The 23866-nt window shown below is 37.0% G+C and overlaps 1 protein-coding gene across 1 annotated transcript in view; it reads right to left on the reverse strand.

The window, feature by feature from the left end:
* Nucleotides 1-725: 725 nt before the first annotated feature.
* LOC140738394 (protein phosphatase PTC7 homolog) overlaps nucleotides 726-23866 on the reverse strand; it is a 30426-nt gene continuing 7285 nt past the window's right edge. Inside the window, exons 2-6 of the mRNA XM_073065631.1 lie at nucleotides 16991-17170; nucleotides 13850-14048; nucleotides 7110-7233; nucleotides 4054-4183; nucleotides 726-3282 (exon numbers count right to left, since the gene is read on the reverse strand). Coding sequence (XP_072921732.1) covers nucleotides 3224-3282; nucleotides 4054-4183; nucleotides 7110-7233; nucleotides 13850-14048; nucleotides 16991-17170 — 692 coding nt within the window. The 3' untranslated portion in view covers nucleotides 726-3223. The remainder of the gene's footprint in view (nucleotides 3283-4053; nucleotides 4184-7109; nucleotides 7234-13849; nucleotides 14049-16990; nucleotides 17171-23866) is intronic.

The following is a 23866-nucleotide window of genomic DNA, read 5'->3' on the forward strand; positions in this document are numbered from 1 at the left end:
TTCCAGTTATACATGTTCTCTTACAAACTTTTGTTAATCAATTCTACCCAACCCCAAGGGCTTCTGCCCACTGATTTTTTTCTAACATTCAATTTAAAAGTGTAAGATTGATTAACCAAGTGTACAACTAAAGCAAGAAATAAGTTTTATGTGTATTTAACTTAATAGAATTAAAAATGCAAATTACTGTTGCTGGTCCTCCTTAAAATGAATCTGCTTTATGAAATAGTACATCAAATCTACTGGTGAATCATCAGAGGAGTTCAATGGAACATGGAAGAAATTATCAAGCAAACAGCTACATAGAAGTTCTGGATTTCCATTTGCCCCAAGTCCCAAATGCCTATACAGTTGGGGAAACAACCATTCCTACAGATGCAAACACAAGGAAATCTGCAGATGCTGGAAATTCAAGCAACACATACAAAATGCTGGTGGAACGCAGCAGTCCAGGCAGCATCTATAGGAAGTACAGTTGACGTTTTGGGCCAAGACCCTTCGTCAGGACTTAGTCCTGACTTTCCTACAGATGATGCTTTGGGGCATATTTTAGCAGTTTGAAAACTGCAAATTAGTAAGACATTACAATGCTTGCCCATGCATTTCTTCACCCATTCTTTCCAGTACAATAGATTTTTATGTAAAAAAAATGTTGTGATAGATATTGCTTTTAACTATGCTATGAAGAGATCTTGCTATTTCCTACTTTTCACACAAGGCAAGTGTTTAGATCCAATATTTTTATTAAATATCTGGACAGTTTTCAACATGTACACAAGTATTCCTGCATTTACATTACAGTTGAAGCATATGATAGCTACAGTTAATTTACATGATCAAAACACACTCCATTATTGGGAGGGATTGTACTCCTTCACCAAGTTACATATTTATCTACACAGACCAATTAAAATTTGGTTTAGTCCAAAACAAACTTGAAGGACAATGAATTTTCACAATTTCAACAATAATTGTGAGAATTAAAGTTAGCGTGCCTTATTGTCAAAGGCCTGTAAACATTAACTGTCCAATTATTTTGTGCGCAAGGAGCATTTTTTGTTTAAAAATATGGAGATTTGCTTCAGTTGAGCATTATCTCTTTCAAATATAGTAGTGCATTATAGAACATACTCTAAAATTAAAACACTAGCCTAAAGCAGGTATTTTATAACATCAGTACAGTATTGCTTAAAAAAAGTGGAGTTTGCGCCAGGGAAGAAAATGCATTCTGGTCTTTGGTGTGTACTTGGGACCATAAAGTTTATTTTCCCACTGGTAATAATACAATTTTATTTTATTTTGTGATTATCCATTAAGTGTGGCAGTTTTTCTTCACACTTAAGTGTTTATACTTGGATAACTTCATACAAAAATATCCATTTGAAATAAAGCTCATTTTGACCATCATTCTAGTGGATTCTGACACACAGCTGCCAACTCCTCCTACTCCAATTTTTTTTTGGTAAAATGTAAGGCCTCGTTGTCAATACTACATTAATTTTCTAACAAGGTGGAAACCTGCACGATCTGCAAAGAAGCACAAATAATGGACTGTTGCTACCTTTGTTTTTGCTTTGTTGGGAAATCTACACAAAAAGTTGTATTAAGCAATTAGGAAAATTCAAAACATAATTCAGTGCACACAGCCAGATAAAGTAACTCCACAGAGAAAATTGAAATTAGAAATAAGAGGAAGACCATTATGGAATTGTTTTGGAGCTCTATTCTGGCTTGAATAAAATTTGAAAATATTTAGTAAACTACAGAATTAAATTTAAAAAGGACATTTTTTAAAAATTTAGACCACAGCTCAAAACTTTTTCCTAAATTTTAATGTGAGCTGCAAATGCGTCACTGCTTTTACAATTTTCCAATCTGAATATTTTCAGTATCAGAACAAATTACAGTCAAAAAATTAGTAGCAAGTCACATCCTTCCTGAAATTAGCAAGCTCTGATAAAAATGTTTCCTGAATAATTTAAGTATAATAATATAAGCAGACAAAAAGCTTGAAGTATCTATCATTCACCAAAATACTGTATTTAAGTAGTAATTCTGTTTCAAAGCATTCAGACATCCAAAATGTAAAAACATAATAGTAACTCAAATTCAACCTCCATACATAAATGCAAGCAATGTGCAAAACCTGTGAGAAAGTACAAAGTATTCTAGTTTATGTGACTAACAAAAAACCAAACAAGATGCCTGTTACAAGCATGTTTAAATAGGAAATCGACATGTACACAGTACATGTAAATAAATTAAATTGTATTATGTACAGTATACATAATGAAATAGTAACCACCATATAGGAAGATGGTAAAACAAATTACACTAAACACCTTCCTCAAAATTTACCCGATTTACTATGTAAAGTTAGACATGGCTTCATGGCTTTAATCACTCCATGGGCTGCATGCCTTAACATTTTACAGCCAATTGTTCTATACACAAAACCATTCAGAACAGCTATGTTAATCCACCCTCACAGTTCTCTACATCATCCAGCCATCAGCAAAATTAATCTCAACTATTTGAAATTAAACATTCAAGTCGTTCAGTAGCTGGGTAAAGGGGAAAAGGTTTTGATATGATGTCATGTGCCATTATCCCAAAATTTTAAGCTTTTCATCAGAAAGTAATTTTGAAAGTTGAATTCAGTCAACCCCTTCCTGCATTTTTCCATGTCTTCTTAGAAAATGGTCTGTATCATTTAGTCCCATCAAGAAATACTAATTTAAAAATATATTTATTTTATTCCCCACAGATTCTGAGAGCAAATTCTATATTTCAAATGTCTTGGTTCTGATTTGTTAATTCTGTAAGGGTAAGTTTCCATTACCCAACAACTATAACAGCATTCATCTGTATTCTACTGCTGATGCCCTCATGTTTATATGCCATCTAATCAAATGATTGACAATTTATTTAACCACAATACTCTTACAGACCCAGGCATCAAGTAACAGGCTACCATCCCTTCTGAACTACTGCCCTACTGAAGTACTGCTGGAAGAGACGTGCATTTGCTTTCCCTTGTATAATTTAGAATATCTTGCTGGCATTTTTGTTAAAGTATCAAGCTCTTGCTTGAACAAAGGAGGAATTGTGCCGTGAGAATGACTAGCCTTTTGAGAAGTTATAGTCAAGGAAACGATGTCCTGCCAGCAGGAAATAGTGGAATTGGATATTTAGGTAAAAAGTATCCACGCCTTTGAAGAGATTAGTCTGTATATTCCGCTACTATTGATAGTAGAACAGTGATGTCATCTGGTTTACCTCCTGGAAAAAAGCAACAACAAAAAAAAATTGCAATGCAAATATCCAGATAGCTAATCATCAATTTTATTAACATAAGCACAGGGAATATTAGTTTTTTTAACCCCAAAACTTAAGTATATCTTCTATCTTTAAGACACAGACTATATCTTAAGATTTTTATCCCATTCCTTCCCAAAAACAATGGCTTCTGCTGTAATCAGAGACAGATGTCATAGCATAAAACTTCTCATTTTTAGTCCTCTGAGCAACTAAAATGATTTTGTCAAAACGGAGGATGTTCTAGCTATATTTTCTAGTCATTGAAAAGCACAATTTAACTGACCACTTGAAGCAAATAAAACTACAGGTGTTCTACAGAAACCCAAGTATTGAGGTCAAGGATGCATAAACTAGATCTCTACAAGTGTCCAGAATATGATTACAATGAATTATTTAAGACACTTAAACCAGTTATTTTCACTGGGATTACCAATTCATACAAAGTTAGAATACAATATTGTACATTCCTAAAATTACTTGTCAAGCTCATTTGTGTAGCATTTCATACTTATGCCAAAGCAAAACTAATGCATGGCATGAAAACACCAGAATCTGTTGGGGTTATGGACAAAATCAGAATAATCTCCATCTACCAAATCTGCACGGTTGAACCCCCATGGTGTATGCAAGATACTTCTTTCAACCCTCAAATACTGCTTGTGCACAAAACTTAAAAGTATTAATTCCAATTGTTTCTGCTATACATAATATTTCACACCAATATCTACTTACCTCGTACATTCAGTCCATTATCACAAGCAAACTGTGCAAATGGTGACATATAATTTGGGTCGTAAGCTAGTTCATGAGCCTGCTCTGCAATGCTCCTTGCTGTTTGCTGAATACTCTCATAATTTGTTTTCTGCAATTACATTGATATAAATAAATTAAATTACATCAGTTAATAGGAATACATTTTAAAAGATACCACATGCCTAGCAATATAGCATTTTATATTAGTTGTTATAATCATTATATAACTCTTAAATTCTGGTAAATTGAATCTTGTACATCAGAAGTAAATCACATGACTCAACCAAGTTCATTTAGAATCTAGACATATTAAACAGTTCACTAAAATTTGCTTTTGTATAACTTAAATGGCTCATAATATCCAGCAATTATTCCATTTCCTTATCAGAAGACCTACAAAGATATAGTACAAGATGATGCCCTCACATGCATGTACACCTGAACACCTGTTATCCATTTTGGGTGTTCATAGCAATATTACAATTTATTAAAGAGCATTTCTTCTTTAAATACAATCAGACAAAATTTAGCATTGTTCCAGAGATGAATTATGCTCTCTGTAAAACAGGTGTTATTTGATCCTTTGTTGCTCCCTCTCTTCATTTACCACATCTCTATTGCCATCTCTTTTTCAATTCTTTTTGTTCTATTAATGCTTAAAATGATTGTGAAGCATCAAGTTTTGTGCCCCTTCCCTAATTTCTAAAAGAACCTTGGATTAAAAATGTCAAAATCATGCAACATTTGTGGATGGAAAAAAAAATTATTAACATTTCAGGTTGAAACCCTGCATGACGACAGAGTGGAGAGGCGAGATAGCTAGCATAGAAATTGGGGAATGGGTAGAGATGACTGGGGATCATATTAGAATCAGATTTAATATCATCAGCATATTTCAAGAAATTTGTTAATGGTAGCAGTACAATGAAATCTATGGTAATTAAATATACAGGAAAAAAACTGAATTAGAATATATATATATATTGTTAAGTTAAAATAAGTAGCACAAAATAAACAAAAAGTAGTGAGGTAGTGTTCATGGGTTCAATGCCCATTTAGAAATAGGCTCCAGTACCTCCTTCCCAATGGTAACAATGTGAATATTGAATGAATTCCGTCGGAAGAGCTTCCTTCTACAGCCTCTAATCTGTGACTCAACCCCACATTTCCCACTTCTGTCTGTTACCCAAGACCCATAAAACAGGACTGTTCTGGCATGCCCCATTGCTTCTGTGCTTTTCCCACTTGTATGTGTTTTTTTTTAAAATGTGGATATTCAGCTAGGATAAGCTAAGATTTTTGGTCTCTTATAGAAATAAAAAGGAGGGGTGAGTGTGCAATTGGTTGATCATAACCTTCAAAATGAAGTTTGCTAGAAACCTAGAAGCTGACAGTTGCCTGGAAAAAGTACTTCAGTTCTCATATTAAAACATGAGAAGAACCCGGGATTTTTTTTTGGTAAAACACAAGGATTAGCTGTCTCTAGTATCTGACTACATTCATGAGATGCTTGTGTCAGATCAGGCTCCTATCTCAAAAATTCAAGAATATGATGTTTTCCTGTAATTCCTCTCATCCTCTACCCTCTGAACAAGCTCTGTCTGTAAGATAGATGATCCTCTCCCACTTACAACAGTACAGCTTTCTATTTCTAATCTCCAACTCCACTTCATTCTTCAATTGTCATTGGTGCATTTGCTCCAGCCATGATTGGTGGTCTTCTCAGCCCAAAAATCCAAACAAAACTTCAGCCTTCACCAGGTCAAAAGTCTTTTGCCTTACCATCCATTCTCCTCCCCCTCATACCACTTCTGGCATTTCAGATTTCATGGATTTATTATTTGAATCAAAATTGAAAAATTAAGGTGATTTATTCACAAATCTGGTCATCTATATATTCTCCATAACAAATAGTGTTTGATTCCACGAACCAAACTTTCACTTCTCTTATTTCTTCACAGGCATCTTCATCTATGCTGTCCAGTTTGAATCAATTAATTCAATTGACACCATTTAAATGTTACCACACCAGGAACTATTTGGCTATATTCTACGCTACACAAAAATCATTCTTGTTCTGAACCATCTTTGCTGACATCAACTTCTAGTCCTCATCTACCGTACCTGTTGAATCACTGTCTTTTCACCCCTTTAAGTTTCTTCAAGAAGCTGGGGCATTCACCTGATTTCATCCCTCCACTTTTAAGTCATCCATTCAACCAATTATGCCCTAGGAACCTGAATTCCAGTCAGGTTCTCTAACTCCCTTGCCCTCAAGGTGCTACTTGAAATGTACCTGTGATAAAGCTTTCAGCTTCCAAAGACAGAATCATGAGAGTTTCCGGCCCCTTGGTATCCAACACCTCAAATACCATCTGGGTAGTCTCCAGCCCCTTGGTATGAACATCGAATTCTCCAACTTCTGGTAATTCCCTCCCCCCCTCCTTTCCACCATCCCACTTTCACTCTGCCTCCTCTTCTAGCTGCCTAACACCTCTCTCATGATTCTGTCTTCTTCTACTACCCATAGTGCTTTCCCCTTACATTCCTTCTTCATCTCTCCAGCCTATCCCCTTCCTGATTCCCCTCCCCCACCCCCCTTGATCTTTCCTCTGATTGGTTTTTCACCTGGCACCTTCTACCCTCCCGCCACCTTCTTTATAGGGCCCCTGCCCCCTCCCTCTTCAGTCCTGATGAAGGGTCTCGGCCCAAAACGTTGACTGCTCATTTCAACAGATGCTGCCCAACCTGCTGAGTTCATCCAGCTTTTTTACGTATAGTTTCCTCCCTTGATGTCTACAAAGCCACTGAGAATAAGTTCTATTTTGTAGAACAGCCCTATGAACACTTTAGCTATCTTCACATTTTAAAGGTTTTAAGTGACATCATGAAAAATGTTTTTTTAATAACACTAACTTGTAAATTAGTTATTTCCACAATGTAGTATGATTCACTTTAGGGATTTTAAATGTAACCATTGATGGCTTTCACTAAATAGGTCAATTCAAAGTGGATTGGATTAACAAAATAGATACCTTTAATTTCTTTAACTCTTGCAAGATCATGTAGTCAGGCATGTTATCAAATAAACCATCAGTCGCTGTCAAGATGATATCGCCTATTTGGACATCAATGGAAGTACTGTCGGCAACTTCAGGGCTGTGAAGACAGATACATTGAAGTTTCCAGAGCATCAAGAATAAATGGCAGTGTAGCTCATTTCAATTCCAACTGATAGAACCAAACTTATAAAAGTTACTACTGTTCAAACTTCAAGTGCCAGCCACATTCAAAATATGTTTTGTTTATAAAGCACTAAAGACTTGATTCATGGCATTTCTAGTTTTAATTATTCATTTATGGGACGTGGGATTTGTGGGCTGAGCCAGCACCTAATACTCACCCCAGCTCCCCTTGAGCAGAAGCTGCTTTCTTGAACTGTGGGGAAAGAGTACCATACTAGGAGGGAGTGAGTTCGAGGATTTTGGTCTGGTGACATTGAAGGGTCATTGATAGATACATTTTTAATTCAAGATGCTCTACTTTGCTGTAGAAAAGCAACATCCAAAGTTCCTCACCACCCAGGCCATGCTTTTTTGCCCCTCACTGCCACCAGGTAGAAGGTACAGAATCCTCAGGACTCACACCACCAGGTTCAAGAACAGTTACTACCCCTCAACCATCAGGCTCTTGAATAAAAGGAGATAACTACACTCACTTAAGAATTTTTATCTTGTTATTTCATGCTTGTTATTTATTATCTACATTTGCAGTTTGTTTACAGTTCCTGTTCTACAGATTTGCTATGTATGCCAGCAGAAAGAGAATCTCAGGGTTGTATCTGGTGACATGTATGCACTCTAATCAATTTTACTTTGAACTTTGACTTGGAGGGCAACTTCCAGGTGTTAGTGTTGCATTCTTTTGCTGCCCTTGTCCTACAACTGGTAAAGGTAATGGGATTGAGGTTTTGGTGGGTTCTGCAGTGATAAATTGTGTGAATGATGTTATGCTGTTATGTCTAGTATGGTATAGAGCTTCAGGAGCTGTTAGAGCTGCTCTCAAATGAAGAGATTCCATTATACTCCTGACTTGTGTTTTGTAAGATGGTGGGCAGGCTTTGAGATGTAGGAGGCAAGTAACTCACCTCCTTATTTCTAGCCTCTTGTATTGTGTAAATGACAACTCCAGTTCAGTGGTACTTCCCCCAGAATACAGATATTTCAAGGCACAGAGATAGTAATGATATTGTGACAGGGGTGACATTTGGACTTTCTGATGTCAGGTATCGCCAGTGCTCGGTACCTATAACACAAAAGTCACTTGTCAGCTGGATACCTTCCAGGTCACTTCATTTTGACGTGGGCAGTATTTATTATCTGAACAGCTGTGAATAGTATGAACATTGTGCAATCAACAGACATCCCTACTTCTGACCTTACAAATAAATTAAAGTTATGTTGAAGCATTTGAAGATGATTAGGCCTAGGACTACTCTGAGCAACTCCTGCAGAGATGCCCTCTGGCCGAGATTGGGACATAATTTTGCTAAACCAGCACAGTCCAAAGCCCAGGAAGTCAGAACTGATTGGCATGAAATCGAGGTAAAAGACAAATCATTGACTTAAACTGCAAGGATCAACTTAAGCTAAAGATATGATGCAGAATGTAAAGATACTTGTGCAAAGGGTAAGTAGATCTCAAATAGTTGAGCAAAGGATGAATGCTGCCATGCAGGCTGACTTTTAAAACAAATGAACTGCCAGCAAAAGTTACACAATGACCAACAAAAATATTGCAGAGAAAATATAGTATAGCTTCTATTTTAAAAGTAGATAACCTGCCCTATATTTGAACTTTATTTGTTGATTCCACCCCCCCCCCCCCAAGACATTAATGTGATAATATATCTATTGAACAAGTACTTGGAGAAATAATGCAAATAGTATACACACACACACACACACAATTTCCAGTCAATTGTTGTGGGAAAATATTTAATTCAGCAACAGAAAACCCTTAACTTTCGCCATATACGGCTTGATTACACAAATCAACTGTATTCCAGTAACCTAGTTTTTGGCACATTTTTCTATTTTCTGCATAATTATCAATACCACATGGAGCCTTGTATTACCCTCTTCTCGATTTCCTCATGCATACCGGAATACCATCAGATACTATTTTAATTGATTCCTGGCTGTACACCATGTGCTGCTGGCAAAATTTAGTATCAACCAGAATACATATGACCTATGCAAGCAGCCCTCAGCTACTTGGGTATTGTAAATCTTTTGCACTTGCAATTGTTGAGGTGGGGATTAGGAGTGAGTAGTGGAAGAAAGGTTTGCAATACTTTATCATGGATGGCATGACTGTGTAATGGTTAGAGCAATTGCTTTACAGCACCAGTGATCGCAGATCAAGGTTCGATTCCAGCTTTTATTAGGGGCTTGTGTATTGCTTTTGGATGCCATGGCAACATAGTGACTAGCACAATGCTATTAGGGCTCTCGACATTTTCAGAATTCAGTTCCAGTGCTGGTCTATAAAGAAGTCTCTGTACATCTTCCTGTGGAATGAATGGGTTACCCCAGGATGCTCTGCTTTCCTCCCATAGTCCAATTCATACCCGGTAGGTTGATTGGTCACTGTAAATTATCTCTTGATTAGTATCAGGGCTGCAGGGTCGCTGGGTTAACAAGTCTTGAAGAGCCAGGAGGGCCTACTTCGTGCTGTATTGAAAAGTAAGTAAACATGACAGTTGCAATAAACTAGAAATAAAGTTAAATCTTAGGAGTTTCCAACCAGCTCAGAATACAATACACCACACTGGTGGTTGGGGGGGGGGGGGGACGGACACGTTACTTTAAAAAAAGTCATTGCATCTCAAGGCAATTCCACTATATCCATCTCTTTCTAGCCTATAAACTAATTTCTTTAAAAGTTAAATCACCGGCACTTGTTAAACATAATACAATTGTAATTGTTTCCCAATATTGTTGCATACTTAGATTTTTTTAGGTTTGATGTGGTATCATGGATTTTATTCAGTTTTATGAACTTATCACTAGTATCTAGCTTTGGAACAAAGAGTCACTCATTTCAGATCAAGATGAGGAGGAATTAAGGATTCTGTATTTAAATACTTATCACCTCAGATCTATGCATTTGGAAATGGTCGAAACAGAATCAGATTTAATGTAACACCATAAGACACAAGATCAGGATTAGGCTACTCAGCTCATCGAATCTGCTTCACCATTCTATCATGGCTAATTTATTATCCATTTTAACCCCATTCTCCTACCTTCTCTCCATAACATTTGATTAACCAAGAAACCATCAATCTCTGTTTTAAATATACTCAATAATTTAGCCTCCACTGCTGTCCATGGCAATGAATTTGAGAGATTCACCACCGCCTGGCTAAAGAAATTCCTTATGTCTGTTCTAAATGGACACACCTCTATTGAGGCTATGTCCTCTGGTTCTAAACCTACCTGTGATAGGAAACATCCTCTCTACGTCCACTCTATGCAAGCCTTTCAGTATTCAATAGGGTTCAATGAGATTCCCCCTTCATTCTTCTAAACTCAAGCAAGTACAGGCCCAGAGCCATCAAATGCTCCTCATACTTTAACCCTTTCATTCCCAGAATAATTGTCGTGAAGCTCCTCTGGACCCTCTCCAATGCCAACACATGCTTTCTTAGATAAGGGACCCAAAATCACTCACAATATTCCAAGTGTTGTACGACCAACATATCATAAAGCCTCAGCATCACATCGTTGCTCTTGCAATCTAGTCCTCTCAAAAATGAATGCTGACATTGCTAATATCACTGGCATATGTCGTGAAATTTGTTGTTTTGCAGCAGCATTACAGAGCAATACATTAAAAAAGCTGTACATTACAATGCATATAATGAAAAATTAAATTAATGCAAAAAAAGAGCAAAAATATGAAGTAGCAATCATGGATGGTTCGTTGACTGTTCAGAAATTTTATGGTGGAGGGAAAGAAGCTGCTCCTAAAACATTGAGAGCATGTCCCTTCAGGCTCTTGTAACTCTTTCCTGTTGGGAGAAATGAGAAAAGGGCATGTCCTGGGTGATGGGGGTCCTTAATGACAGATGTCACCTTTTGAGGCATCATCTGTTTAAGATGTCCTCGATGCTGGGGAGGCTAGTGCCTATGATGAAGCTGGTTAAGTTTGCAATATACAATGCCAAATATCTTGGGAGAAATTGCCACCTCTAGGTACCTTCTACCTTATCATCTTGAAACTTGGATTTGTTTTTGTCCCATGTATTACGAATGTGCCACAACTCTGAGGGGCCGAAGGGTACAAAGTCGCCCCCTCCTTTTTGAGAATCGCAAGATCGCTATTAATTCGGGTCTGGGACCCAGGAAATGAGAGAGAGACGTCCCGAATACACAGTTTTTGGAATGTGTCCTGGCCTCCGCAAGGAGGAACCATTGATTCCAAGGCTATTGTCTCTTGGAGACGGAATTGTGTATTGAGTACAGTACTATTCATTGAAACCCTCAGGGGGTGACCAGAGTGGGCTTGCATCATCCCAACCTGATTGACATCTGAGACCCCGTGAGTAAGGATAAAAGAGGGTCTGGGGAACAACCCCTTTAGACGCACCAGGAGAAACGCTAGAAATCACGTGACAGCGTTTAATAGCGACAGCCGGTGGGGGGCTCGTGTGCGTCCTTCCCTTGCCTGGGATTGGCGGGCTCGCCACGGAAGAACGACTTAGCTAAAGGAGAGGCCACAAGTGAACGGCCACACTAACGAGATTCCGACAGATCGAAACCATAAAAGGAATCGGCAAGTTTTTCTCCAAATCTCTCTCTCTCTCTCTCTCCAACCATTGAAAACCCAGCGGTCCCCAAAGGCTGCAGCCTGCATGAACCGAGTGACTTTTATATTTCCATCGGACAATACATTATCCCCTAGACAACGATAGAGCTTATTTCTTATTATTATTATACCCGCACTTTTAGATTTAGTATTGACGACATATATTATCTGTATATTTACATTGATATTATTTTTGTGCATTTTTACTAATAAATACTGTTAAAAATAGTATCATCAGACTTCAACGGACCTCTCTATCTTTGCTGGTAAGTGACCCAGTTATGGGGTTCGTAACACATGGAATTCATCCAGTTACCTCAGCAACTTTCCTGATTTCTCTCCACCTTCTGTTTACCCAAAACACCTGGATCCTAAACTTGATTTTTTTCATTTACCTTCCAAGTTGTCCACATTCTTCCTGATTTCTTTTCTGAAAGCCACCCTTATTTATCAACATCTCTAGCAACAGATTATCTTTCTAACTCCTAACCTTCTCCAGGTAACCCCCAAAAAGTTACCCTAGATACTCAATGAACCCAAGTTTTTCCTTCTAATTCTTCATCATTGACCACTTCCTTCTTTAATATTACCAAATCAGCATAGAATGCATCAATCAAGCACAGTTTTCTTACAATGAGGGAAAAAAGCAGACAATAGTATCTCTTATATTACAATGCTTTTAACCTTACAAAAATACATAACCTGAAGCAATAACTGTTATGCAATGATGCCCACGTCACTTTACTGAAAATCTTGCAACAACCCTTATGCCATTCATGCAGTCTGTAGCAAACACATGCTCTATTCTATATTATCTGTCACAGGTGTTGTTAAAGTTATTATAATGAATTGGTATCCCTAGAGCATATAGGAGAAAAAGGTTAAACCATTCCTAGAATGCAGAATACATACATTAACATTAGAATTTGAATCATCTGCAATCTAGCTATAGATTACCGTAGATTCCGGATTATAAGCCGCTACTTTTTTCCCACATTTTGAACAGCTTTGAACTCTGCGGCCTTTAATCCGGAGCGGCTAATACATGGTTTTTTTTTCATGCCGCCTCGTAAACATTTTGCCTCGTAACAGTAGACCAATAAAATTGATGAGTAGTTCACAGAGGTCCAATGAAATTGTACGATAAATCAAGCGCACTTTCACAATTAAATTATTGTAAATCAGTCATTTGTACTCACCCTCATCAACATGGAAAATACTCGAAGAAAAGCAAGACCCGAGCGCGTCAGACCCGATTAGACCCGATCGCGTTACGCAAGCGCGTCAGACCCGATTAGACCCGATCGCGTTACGCAAGCGCGTCAGACCCGATTAGACCCGATCGCGTTACGCAAGCGCGTCAGACCCGATTAGACCCGATCGCGTTACGCAAGCTCGTCAGACCCGATTAGACCCGATCGCGATACGCAAGCGCATCAGACCCGATTAGACCCGATCGCGTTACGCAAGCGCGTCAGACCCGAGCGAAAACGCTGCTTTTAAGTTAAAGGCTCGCAGTATATATATTTTTACCAGTCGCTAGGAGATATTGGAATGTTGTTCGTGCTGTTCAGTAAAAAAGTATATGCAACGTAATTTGTGTTACCGATACGTATGTATATTTAAAAGTAGCGGTGCGGCCTAAAATCCGGTGCGGCCTTTACAATTAAAAAATTGATTTTATTTCTAAAGTTAGAGCCAGCGGCTTTTAATCAGGTGCGCTCTGTAGTCCGGAATCTACGGTAATACAAAGCTAAGGCAAATCATAATGGTTCATATCCAGCAGAGAATTAGACACTTTATGGATAATAGAAGAGAGCTTCTAAGTAGATTGTAATTGGACACATACTAGATAATCTCATGCTACATTTCTGATAAACATTTAAGACCTGTGTTTTACCTGTCACTCAGAACTACACCTTCTGCTTCAGGTGGTGGTATAGACAATTGGAAAGGGGTGTTAAAATAATGCTGTTGTTCGTCTGACCGGTGAACCACTTCACCACCCCGGACCACCAGAAAGCCAGAGTCTCCTAGGTTCGCTGTGTGCAACCGATGACTACTTCGGTCTAGAACTACTAAACAAGCAGTACTACTCCCTGCAAGGGAATAATGAAGCAAATTAAACAGAATTCTGAAAGGGGGAAGAAAATCTGGTTAAAAGGCAAAGAGAAAATGATTACAAATAAATCCAGTTTATTATAGTAAGGTGAAAAAGTACATTTTGCTACCTGCTCTGTATTAGTTGGAAGGGTATGTATTTGTTCAAAGTATAGAATTACTAGTTGTTTTAATTTGAGCACAATTAGATACTCACACAGCAAGGATGGAAAAAACCACCATCTCAACACACACATACAGTGAATTCCATTTAATTGGGTCATCAGTTAATTGAGTCAGCCACATATTTGGGACATGTCTTGAACAAGAGCTAACTGAGAAAACAGCTGAGATTCCCTACATTTATTTGGGACTATGCCTCTTAATTGGGACAGGAGATTGTTGAAGAATAGCTTCTAAGTAGCATCAGTTGTGTGAACTTGTGTGGCCATTAGACAATACATCATGCTTAGAGCAAACAGTTTTTAAATAGCATCAGTTGCATGCGTTTGTGTTTAAAAAGCTGTGAGTTTTGTCACTGCTAGTTGCCAAGAAATAAGCAGCAAGATAACTCAGAACTGTTTTGCTCACTGTAGGTTCAAGCGTTCAGGCTTGGAGATGTCAGAAATTGCTTGGGAGTGAAAATGAAACAATTTCACTGCTTCAACAAGTTAAGAACTATGAAGAATTTGAAGGTATCAACAATTATCTTGAATGTTACAATGAAAAAGATATTGAGGATGCAACTGTCAATAGTATTGTTTGAAGACTGTTCATTATTTACACTGGGTGTCTGCACTGAATTTTCTCATGTACAGTCAAAAAAACGTGGTATCCTCTGTTGATAACTATTCAGAACTAATGAGGATTTATGGTACAGTAGTATTCTAATTTGTTCTGTATTTCATTTAAATACATACTTTGTTACTCAGTGAAAAGGTAGTTTGTCTTTTTTATACCTTTTTAAACCATTTCCATGAACCTTTGACTAAATGGGGCAACCGCTTAATTAGGCCAAAATATACTGGTCCCGATGTGTCCCAATTAACCCAAATTCACTATTCATAAATTACAACAAGTCTTAGAGCTGTTATAGGCTTACTGTGTGAAGCAACTCTGAATGATTTCTTGGAATATAAAGCAATAAGAATTGGATATATGACCTAAAGAACCTACATTAACTAAAATTAACCTCAATGCTTTGGATGTCTATCAAGCACTGCCCTGAATGGCAAGAAATCATTCGGGCAAGTGCACAGTATTTCAATACATTCTTTGTACTCTGAAGTGTAAAATAATTGGGGCATCAGAAGGAAAGTCACTCAGTGGTGGATACCAATCCTGCAACCTTTCCTTGCAGCCACAGTATTGGTGTAACCTGGTCCAGAGTAGTTTCTGGTAATGAAGAGACCCACAATGTTGATGGCAAGGAATGCTCTGGCATTTATGATTAATTTATGTCTATATATTCTTTAGGCTTTCCTTTACATAAGCAAGCTACTTCATTGATCAAATATACATTGTGTACTTTTCATATGGAACATTCAATTTATCCTTAGAAGAGGGCTAACGAAACAACTGAAAATATTGGGACCTAGGTTATAGTTCAGCTGTCTGCTCTAATCTACATAATCAAAATATTCATAGCTACACATATGATGACATGATGCAGCATCTGGCAAAACTGAAAATGATTTATTACAAAACATAGAACTTTGTCTTATAAGTAACCAAATCCTAAGGAAAGAAAAATAAGACTTTTGAAAATGTATTGTACATTGTAGTATATGACAATTGGTATTTTAGTAAATTAAAATGGAAGGAATGGCAGGGAAGAGAGAAACAGGGCTGTGTTACTGAATAAATTAATATTGAAAGTTACAGTTGCTTTATTAAAATAGTATAATTTGTAATGTTCATGGGTGGTAGTTTCAGATGTACAATTGTACAATTTTAGGCCACAATCTCAAAAAAACTCTTTCTGCAATCTTTTTACACGACAGTACTTTATAGGAAGATCAGCCAAATTGAAAGATAAAATTTTCTTAATGTAATATTCACTTTATTCACATTTCTTGGTCCTGAATGCACATGCACAGTTAGTACCTTAAAATTGTTATTCCTATATCAAAATCATTTCAATGATAGCTAATATTTTCTATTTGTATACAAGAGAAAATAACAGATGCATGCATTTAAAGACAATACTCCACATATGACTGAAGTATTACTTAAGTTCCAGATATTATAATCAAGAAAAAAATACAAAATGTTTTTGTATAAAAAAAACAAAATTTTCTTGTAAACAAAATACAAAATACGATGTTTATTAAGACAACTAATTACAACATCTAAAGGGGAAATCAAGAAAATTTAAAGAAAACTGAGATATTTCAAAGTGAGTTTCAATAGGAAAAACCGTCTCCTTCCAAGTTTAAATAGCTATAGTTCTAGGAACATTTTATTGAAACATAGAAAGAGTCACTGTTTGGTTGAATTTCCAGAAGGATGGCTTTCAGGAACTGAAAGCTAAGATACTAATATCCACAAGGCACATAAAGATATGATTCTACAAAAACCACTCAGTTCAGAACACTGACCATTAAAGAATATGACGAATTTGGAGCTAAACAAATTGCAGGCTTACTTCAGAGTTCAAATAAAATGAGCTAAGAGCAGGCTTGAGTTTCTTTCTACCCATTGAAATAGGTTAAGGGTTGGGTTATATTTAAACACTATCTTACCAAGATCTATTGCCATGTTAAAGTAAAATTTATCAGCAAAAATATTAAATGATCTTTCAATAATGGATTACTTCCATTTGAAATAAAATGCAAATAAATGCAATGAGTTTTAAACCAAAGTTGTAGCAACTCTAAGAGGTACAAGAATAATGCCTTTTTAAAGTCTAAAGTAATCTAACAAACCTTCAGATCCTTACCTAGCAACGGTACTTTGTTCTGTAATAATTCATAATAGCTTGCAGCAAGAATTCCTACAGGATTGGTTGGTACAAAGCGCCCTTCCCGTACCAAACGCTCACATGTTCGCATCAGGGTCCCTGAGAATTGGGAAGGATCTACTCCATAATCTCTCCAACCTCCAACTCCATCTGCTACACCTGAAAGAAAATCAGTTGGTATACAAACATAAAATTTGTTCATTGTCAAAAATTGTAAAACCCATGCAGTAAACCATCAAATCAAACTTATTTTTGTGTAGAACCACCCCTAACCTCTTCCCCCCCCCCCCCCACCATCTGTAACATTTCCAGCAGTTGTTGTTTTATTGTTTAATTTCACTTTATGGGATGGGAGAAAGTTCTGAATTGGAATAAAGTATGTACTAAACTAATTCTGTTTCCACTAAAATGAAATTAACAAATTAACAAAGACCCAGAAGCACGGATATAGTTCTATTTTAGCTACTTCCATTTTTTTTAAAAATATATTTTTTTATTGTTTTCAAATAGTTACAGAATAAATGTGTATAAAAAAAAGTGTTACCCAGCCCCCTCCCCTTAACCCCTCCCCCCTAACATCCCTATTAAAGAAATAAGAAAGAAAATAAAAGGGAATGCCTGGATGTTGGAAGATCCCCACATGCCCCACGGAGTTCTCATTTTTTTAATATATGTTAAAATTCTTTTTCTTTTTACTGGCCCATTAAGCCCATTAACATTAAAACTTAAAAAATTTAGTAGATTAGTCATTATTTTTTATTATTATATTACTCCAATCTATAATAATACCTAATCTTTCCACTTTCGTGGTATCCTGGGAAATCTTTATAAAAATCTCCATGTTGCTATGTGTGTCCTCACCAATCATCCAGGCAAAAAGATAGAAAAAAATTAAAATATAAAGAAAAAAAAACCAAAATACCCCCCTACTAATGTTGTGGAGAAAAATCACAACATCACCCCCCCTCTGCTGTAGCTACTTCCATTTTTAATGGAAAATACATTTCAAAAGCTATTTTTCTCAAATATTTAAATGAAATTTTGCAACAAACCTCAAATTTTTGGAATTACAGTACAAACATACTGGACACAGTATATCTGTATGGCTTTGTGCTGTAACCTTGACTTACTCAGGAGCTGTTGCTTGTATGGCAATAAGCTGAAGGTGGATGCATGAGTTAACAGGAGTTATCACTAATGCCTAAAAGAGGACATTTGCTTCAGTCATATCCATTTTAGAGAATGATTATAATTATTTCCAGTTCATATCTGTGCACCAAGAATGCTTCTAATAATTTGAGTATTTAATGATCTGAAAGCCAAGATGGCAGCCATTCAAATTAGTAAATACCATTTTTACTACATATTTTGAACAAAAGCCAAACTTATGGTTAGGTTTGGCGGGGGGGGGGAGAGTCTTAAAAAAAATTAGGCCCAAAATTCAAGTCACAAATCTATCCTGTTCCTTAAATTATACACATTGTTGGAAAATTGAGAGTAATTACAGATGTTTATCAGCTTCAATGGCCATGCCTTGTTAGCAAATTTTCTGATTACAATAGTCAAATTTTCCAACACTGCTTTCCAACACAGACAGTGAATACTTGCAAAGCTTTTGATTTTTGAAATGCACGATTCTGTTCAACAACTCAGATATGGTTTAGCATAATTTTGCAACTAGTCTTTCAATCTCTTTTCAGCAAAGAGCAAAGCTGGTTACTGGAAAAATCACACAACACAACAAGAGTAGTTGGTCCACGATTTGCTCAAATATTTCAGAAAAGTTTTCCAGCATCAAAAAGCTCATATCCACTTATGTAACGTTTTAGCCTCATTATCTCAGTTCTTATGGTTCAAAGATGTGAATGATTTTGAAACAATTTTGCTCATCTTAGAAATTATTACAGTATCAGAGTGCCAACTGAATGGAAACAGCTTTCATACTACTGGACAGATCCAGGAAACAATGTTTCATATTTCAGCAGATTAATATGATTTTTGGTACATGATTATCCAATAAAGTGTAATTGTTACATTAATGAATATTGTTGCAACTTGGATAAGCAAAATTGTTTCCAAAAACATTCTGCAAATTGAGTGTTAACATTAATCAATATATTTAATTAGTTTGCTAATTACAAATTCAAAGTATTTTAGAACATAAATAGGAGTGCTTGTGGGTCAGACAAGTTGCTTCAGCATTAAGATCGTGGCTGGTCTAATCCTGTCCTCAATTTACTTTTCCTATAAATTCACCTAAGACAACAAGACCACAAGATATAGGAGCAGAAATAGGCCATTTGGCCCATCAAATCTGCTCCACCATTTTATTAAGGTTGATCTAATTTTCCTCAGCCCCAATCTCCTGCCTTCTCCCCATAAACCTTCATGCCCTGACCAATCAACAATCTATCAACTTCTGCCTTAAGTATACAGAAAGACTTGGCCTCCACAGCTGCCTATGGCAAAGCATTCCTCAGATTCACCCCTCTCTGGCTGAAGAATTTCCTCATCTCTGTTCTGAGGCCATGTCCTCTGGTCTTAGACTCTACTTTCATAGGAAACATTCTCTCCATATCCACTCTATCAATGCTTTTCACCATTCAGAAAGTTTCAATGAGGTCATCTCTCTTTCTTCTGAACTCCAGCGATACAGACAAAGAGCCATCAAACACTCTTCATACGACAAGCCGTGCAATTATGGAATTATTTTTGAAAACCTCCTTTGAACCCTATCCAGTTTCAACACATCCTTTCTAAGGTAAGGGGCCCAAAACTTCTCACAATACTCCAAGTGAAGCCTCACCAGTGCTTTATAAAGTCTCAACATTACATCCTTGCTTTTATATTCTAGTCCTCTTGAAATGAATGCTAACATTGCATTTGCCTACCTCACCACAGACTCAACCTGCAAATTAACCTTTAGGGAATCCTGCTTAAGGATTGCCAAGTCCCTTTCCTGAGCCTTAACCAAATTAAGGCGGTTATTTTCAGCCTCAAACATATTTAATGAAGGCCTCTGGAATTCTCATGGATTGAGTATTCCAAAGATCCATAGACCCTCAAAAATTCTTCTGCAGCTACCATTTTAATTGGCAAGTCTTCATCCGAAAATCAATTCTGGATTTTCCCAGCAGAAAATATAGTTCCCTTCTCAAACCACTATTTTACATTTCAATAAAATCATCTCACAAGAATAATATACTCAACCTGCTCAATCATTCCTTACACACGCACAAAAAAATCCTTTTTATCTGGGAATCCATCCAATAAAGGTTTTCTGAACTGCATCCAATGCAGATATTTACCTTCTTAAATAAAGAAGCAAACAATGCAGTCCTCCAGGTATGGCTTCAAAGATGCATGTAGTTATTACAGGATGTATCTATTTAATACTCTCATTTCGCTTGCAGAAAGACCATCAATCCATTTATCTATTTACTTGTCATAGTTCACGTACAAGGATTCCAGATCATGCTGGATAGCATCTCTTTGCAAGCAATATTCTTTCCTATCCTTTGTATCAAAATGGAAATATATTACCTACCTGACATTTTTGAAGATTTTTCTAGATCAGGGGTTCAAACCTGGGGTTCATAGACCCCTCAGTTAATGGTAAGGGTCCATGGCATATAAAAGGTTGGAACCCTGTTCTATATCTATTTACACACTAAAAAAGAGAGGAAAACTCAATCTAAAATTCCAAGAAAATTTTGTTAAACCATTGAGCTACATCACCTATAGTTAAGGATAACTCAAATGACAAGGCAAAATCCTAATCACTACAGTTTAGCACACTGTGACCATCTTGGTTTTGCAGATTGAAATCATTTGATAGAATGGAACATGCAATACAGATTATAGATTTATAGAATTTGAACAAAAAACTGGAGAAAAAATGGTCAGGGCTAATTATACTGAAAGTATTCAATTACATCGATGATATTCAGTAACTGTGCTAAGAGTCCTTAATGCACAAAAGTTTAAAGCACCCATTAATAGACATTACAGAAAACTAGAGGGAAGAGGATGGGGGAAAGAACTAAAAAGGAAAGAAAGCTGGAATGGATAAATAGCAATTGAGTGGAATGTTAGTATGTTAACTAACATTGATGTAGATCTCTCAGATTACCTACCTATAACAGTAAAGAAAGGTATTTGACCTTGTAAATCGAGCTGACATAAAATCAAAGGCAGTCTCCAAAGAATAATATAGAGGGAGTTTGTGAAAAATCAGTAATTGAAGATTCTGTTAGTTAGTGAAAGAGATGTGTAGTTAGGAGAAAAGGGAAGACAGGAGCAAGGTAGATTCTCTAACTCGTGTCTTCCATCAGAATGCTCTTTATTGATTACTGCTTGCCATCAACCCCTCAAAACTAAGCAGTAAACTCCAAGTCCTGGCCTCAACACCCTCTATTGCAATTGGATCCTGGATTTCCTTACTCGTAGACCCCAGTCAGTTCAGATAGGCAAAAACATCACCTCCACAAGTTTGCTAACATCACCACTGTTGTAGGTTGTACCATAGGGGGCAATGAATCAGCATACAGGAGGGAGATTGAAAACTTGGCTGAGTGGTGTAATAACAACCTCTCACTCAATAAGACCAAGGAACTGACTGTAGACTTCAGAAGGAAACCAGAGAACCATGAGCCAGTAATCAGAGGATCAAAGGTGAAGAGGGTCAGTAAATTTAAATTCCTGAGTGTCATTATCTCAGAGGAGCTATCCTGGACCCATCATAAATATTGCAAAAAAAAAAGCACGTCAGCGCCTCTACTTCATCAAAAGTTTGCGGAGATTCCGCATGTCATGGAAAATCTTAGCAAACTTCTAAAGGAGTGTGGTGGAAAGTGTGCTGACTGGCTGAATTATGGCTTGGTATGGGAACCTCAATCCCTTTGAGCAGAAAATCTTACAAAATGTAGTGCATTCAATCTAGTACACCACAGCCAACCCTTGAGCACATCTACATGAAATGTTGCCGTAGAAAAGCAGGTTCCAAAGATCCTCACTACCTAGGCCTTGCTCTCTTCTCACTGCTGCTATCAGGTAGAAGTTACAGGAGCCTCGGGACTTGCACCACCAGCTTCAAGGATGGTTACTACCACTCAACTATCAGGCTCTTGAACAAAAGAGGATAGCTCCACTCATTTAAGAACTCTTATATTATTATTTTATGCCCATTATTTATAATCTGCATTTGCACCGTTTAGTTTCTGTTTTATAAGTTTATAAATCTCTGGGTTGTATGTGGTATCATGAATGTAATCTGATAATAAATTTTACTTTGAACTTTGAACAAGGCTCATTAAATTTGCAAATGAATGTCAAACTACAGACAGAAGCAAGATTTTTAAAAAATCATATTGGTCCTTCCCAGATTATGAAAAAAACCCCAGCCATAAACCACATGGTAGAAGATTCCTTCAGCACTGCAGCTATTGGCAAATCTATACTGCCAGTCTTTCAAACACTCAAGCAAATATTCGTATGTACACAAGTTAGGAGTTGGTAAACTGGGGAGAACATGTATTGAGGAATAGGTACTCAGCTAATTAGGAAACAGCGAATCAGGGCAAGTCAGTTTTAGTGTTCAGAAAGTAGATGTAATGATTTTGGAACTTGAAAGAAGATAGGTTTAAAGGAGGAAAGTGCTTTTCGTGCAGCTGCTAGAAGAAATAATAACATCTATATTGTATTGTGACCATCATCTGAGTTACTGGCAAGGCAGTAAAGCTGTTGATATAAAGGTCTTTATTTATCACAAGTAGTCATATCCCTAAGATCAAAGGTGATTTAATGCAATTTCAATAGTTACAATAACTATGTTTGATGTGCTAAGTGACAATATCAGTCTGGGCCACAAGCGTCCTTGAACTTTTGTGCAATTTAACAATTGTGCAATTTAACAGCCCACATTACCTGGTTCGATGTAGCCCAATTAACATAACTGCATTGTTTTATGTTTGACTGATGTAATTGAGAATGTTTCACCGTCACTTCGCACTGCAAACCATATGTCTTGAGCAGCCAGCCCCCTGCTGTGGGCCAGCAGCCTCTGCTCTGTAGATGGTACTGTTTGTAAAGCTGTCCTTTAAACTGCAAACTGATTATTGCTTGCAATTTACATTAAGGAATGAAGACTGTTTCTTGTTTGAATTAATAAGTGCTATATTCACATAATTCCTTAACTTCAAAATATTGCCTAACATACTGCATCAACTCCAAGAATGGCAAGATTTGAAGCATTTTGGAGGATTTTGTTTTCAACCCTTATGATAATAGCCATGAAGTGAATGTAAAGTTAACAAATAAATCATGAACACAAATAGTTAAGAATACTGGAATGCATTTGCAATTCATAAGAGGGGTTATGAAGACCCCCCCCCCCATCCCTTTAAATCTGCTGCAATGGCAGAGCAGATGGAGCTACTATTTCTCAGTTCCACTAGCACATGCTCAATCTTCTGGTGTTGGGTTCACATATTTTCCCGATGACAACATGCATTTCCCCAAGGTGCTTCAGTTTCCTACTGCATCCCAAAGCAGGTTAGTTATCTACTGCCTTTAATACAGAAGGCTCACAGGGGAATTGGGGGTGAGTGGTGGTGGTGGGGAAATTCTCAGAGCCAGCAGACTTGAGGGCAAAATAACCTCTTATCAAATGAAAGCCATCAATTGTAATTTCAGAATTTGATCAGCTGTAATTAAGTGCAATTTTCAATAAGCCACTTCTAGTACATAGCTATTTCACACAAGGATTACTTTTTAAATAGGATTTTTAATCACAAGAATATTTCATGCCCAGTAACAAAATCCAATATGTTTGTGTTTGGAACACAATGGACAGTT

Source organism: Hemitrygon akajei, chromosome 14 (genome assembly GCF_048418815.1).
Source record: "Hemitrygon akajei chromosome 14, sHemAka1.3, whole genome shotgun sequence".
Taxonomy (NCBI): domain Eukaryota; kingdom Metazoa; phylum Chordata; class Chondrichthyes; order Myliobatiformes; family Dasyatidae; genus Hemitrygon; species Hemitrygon akajei.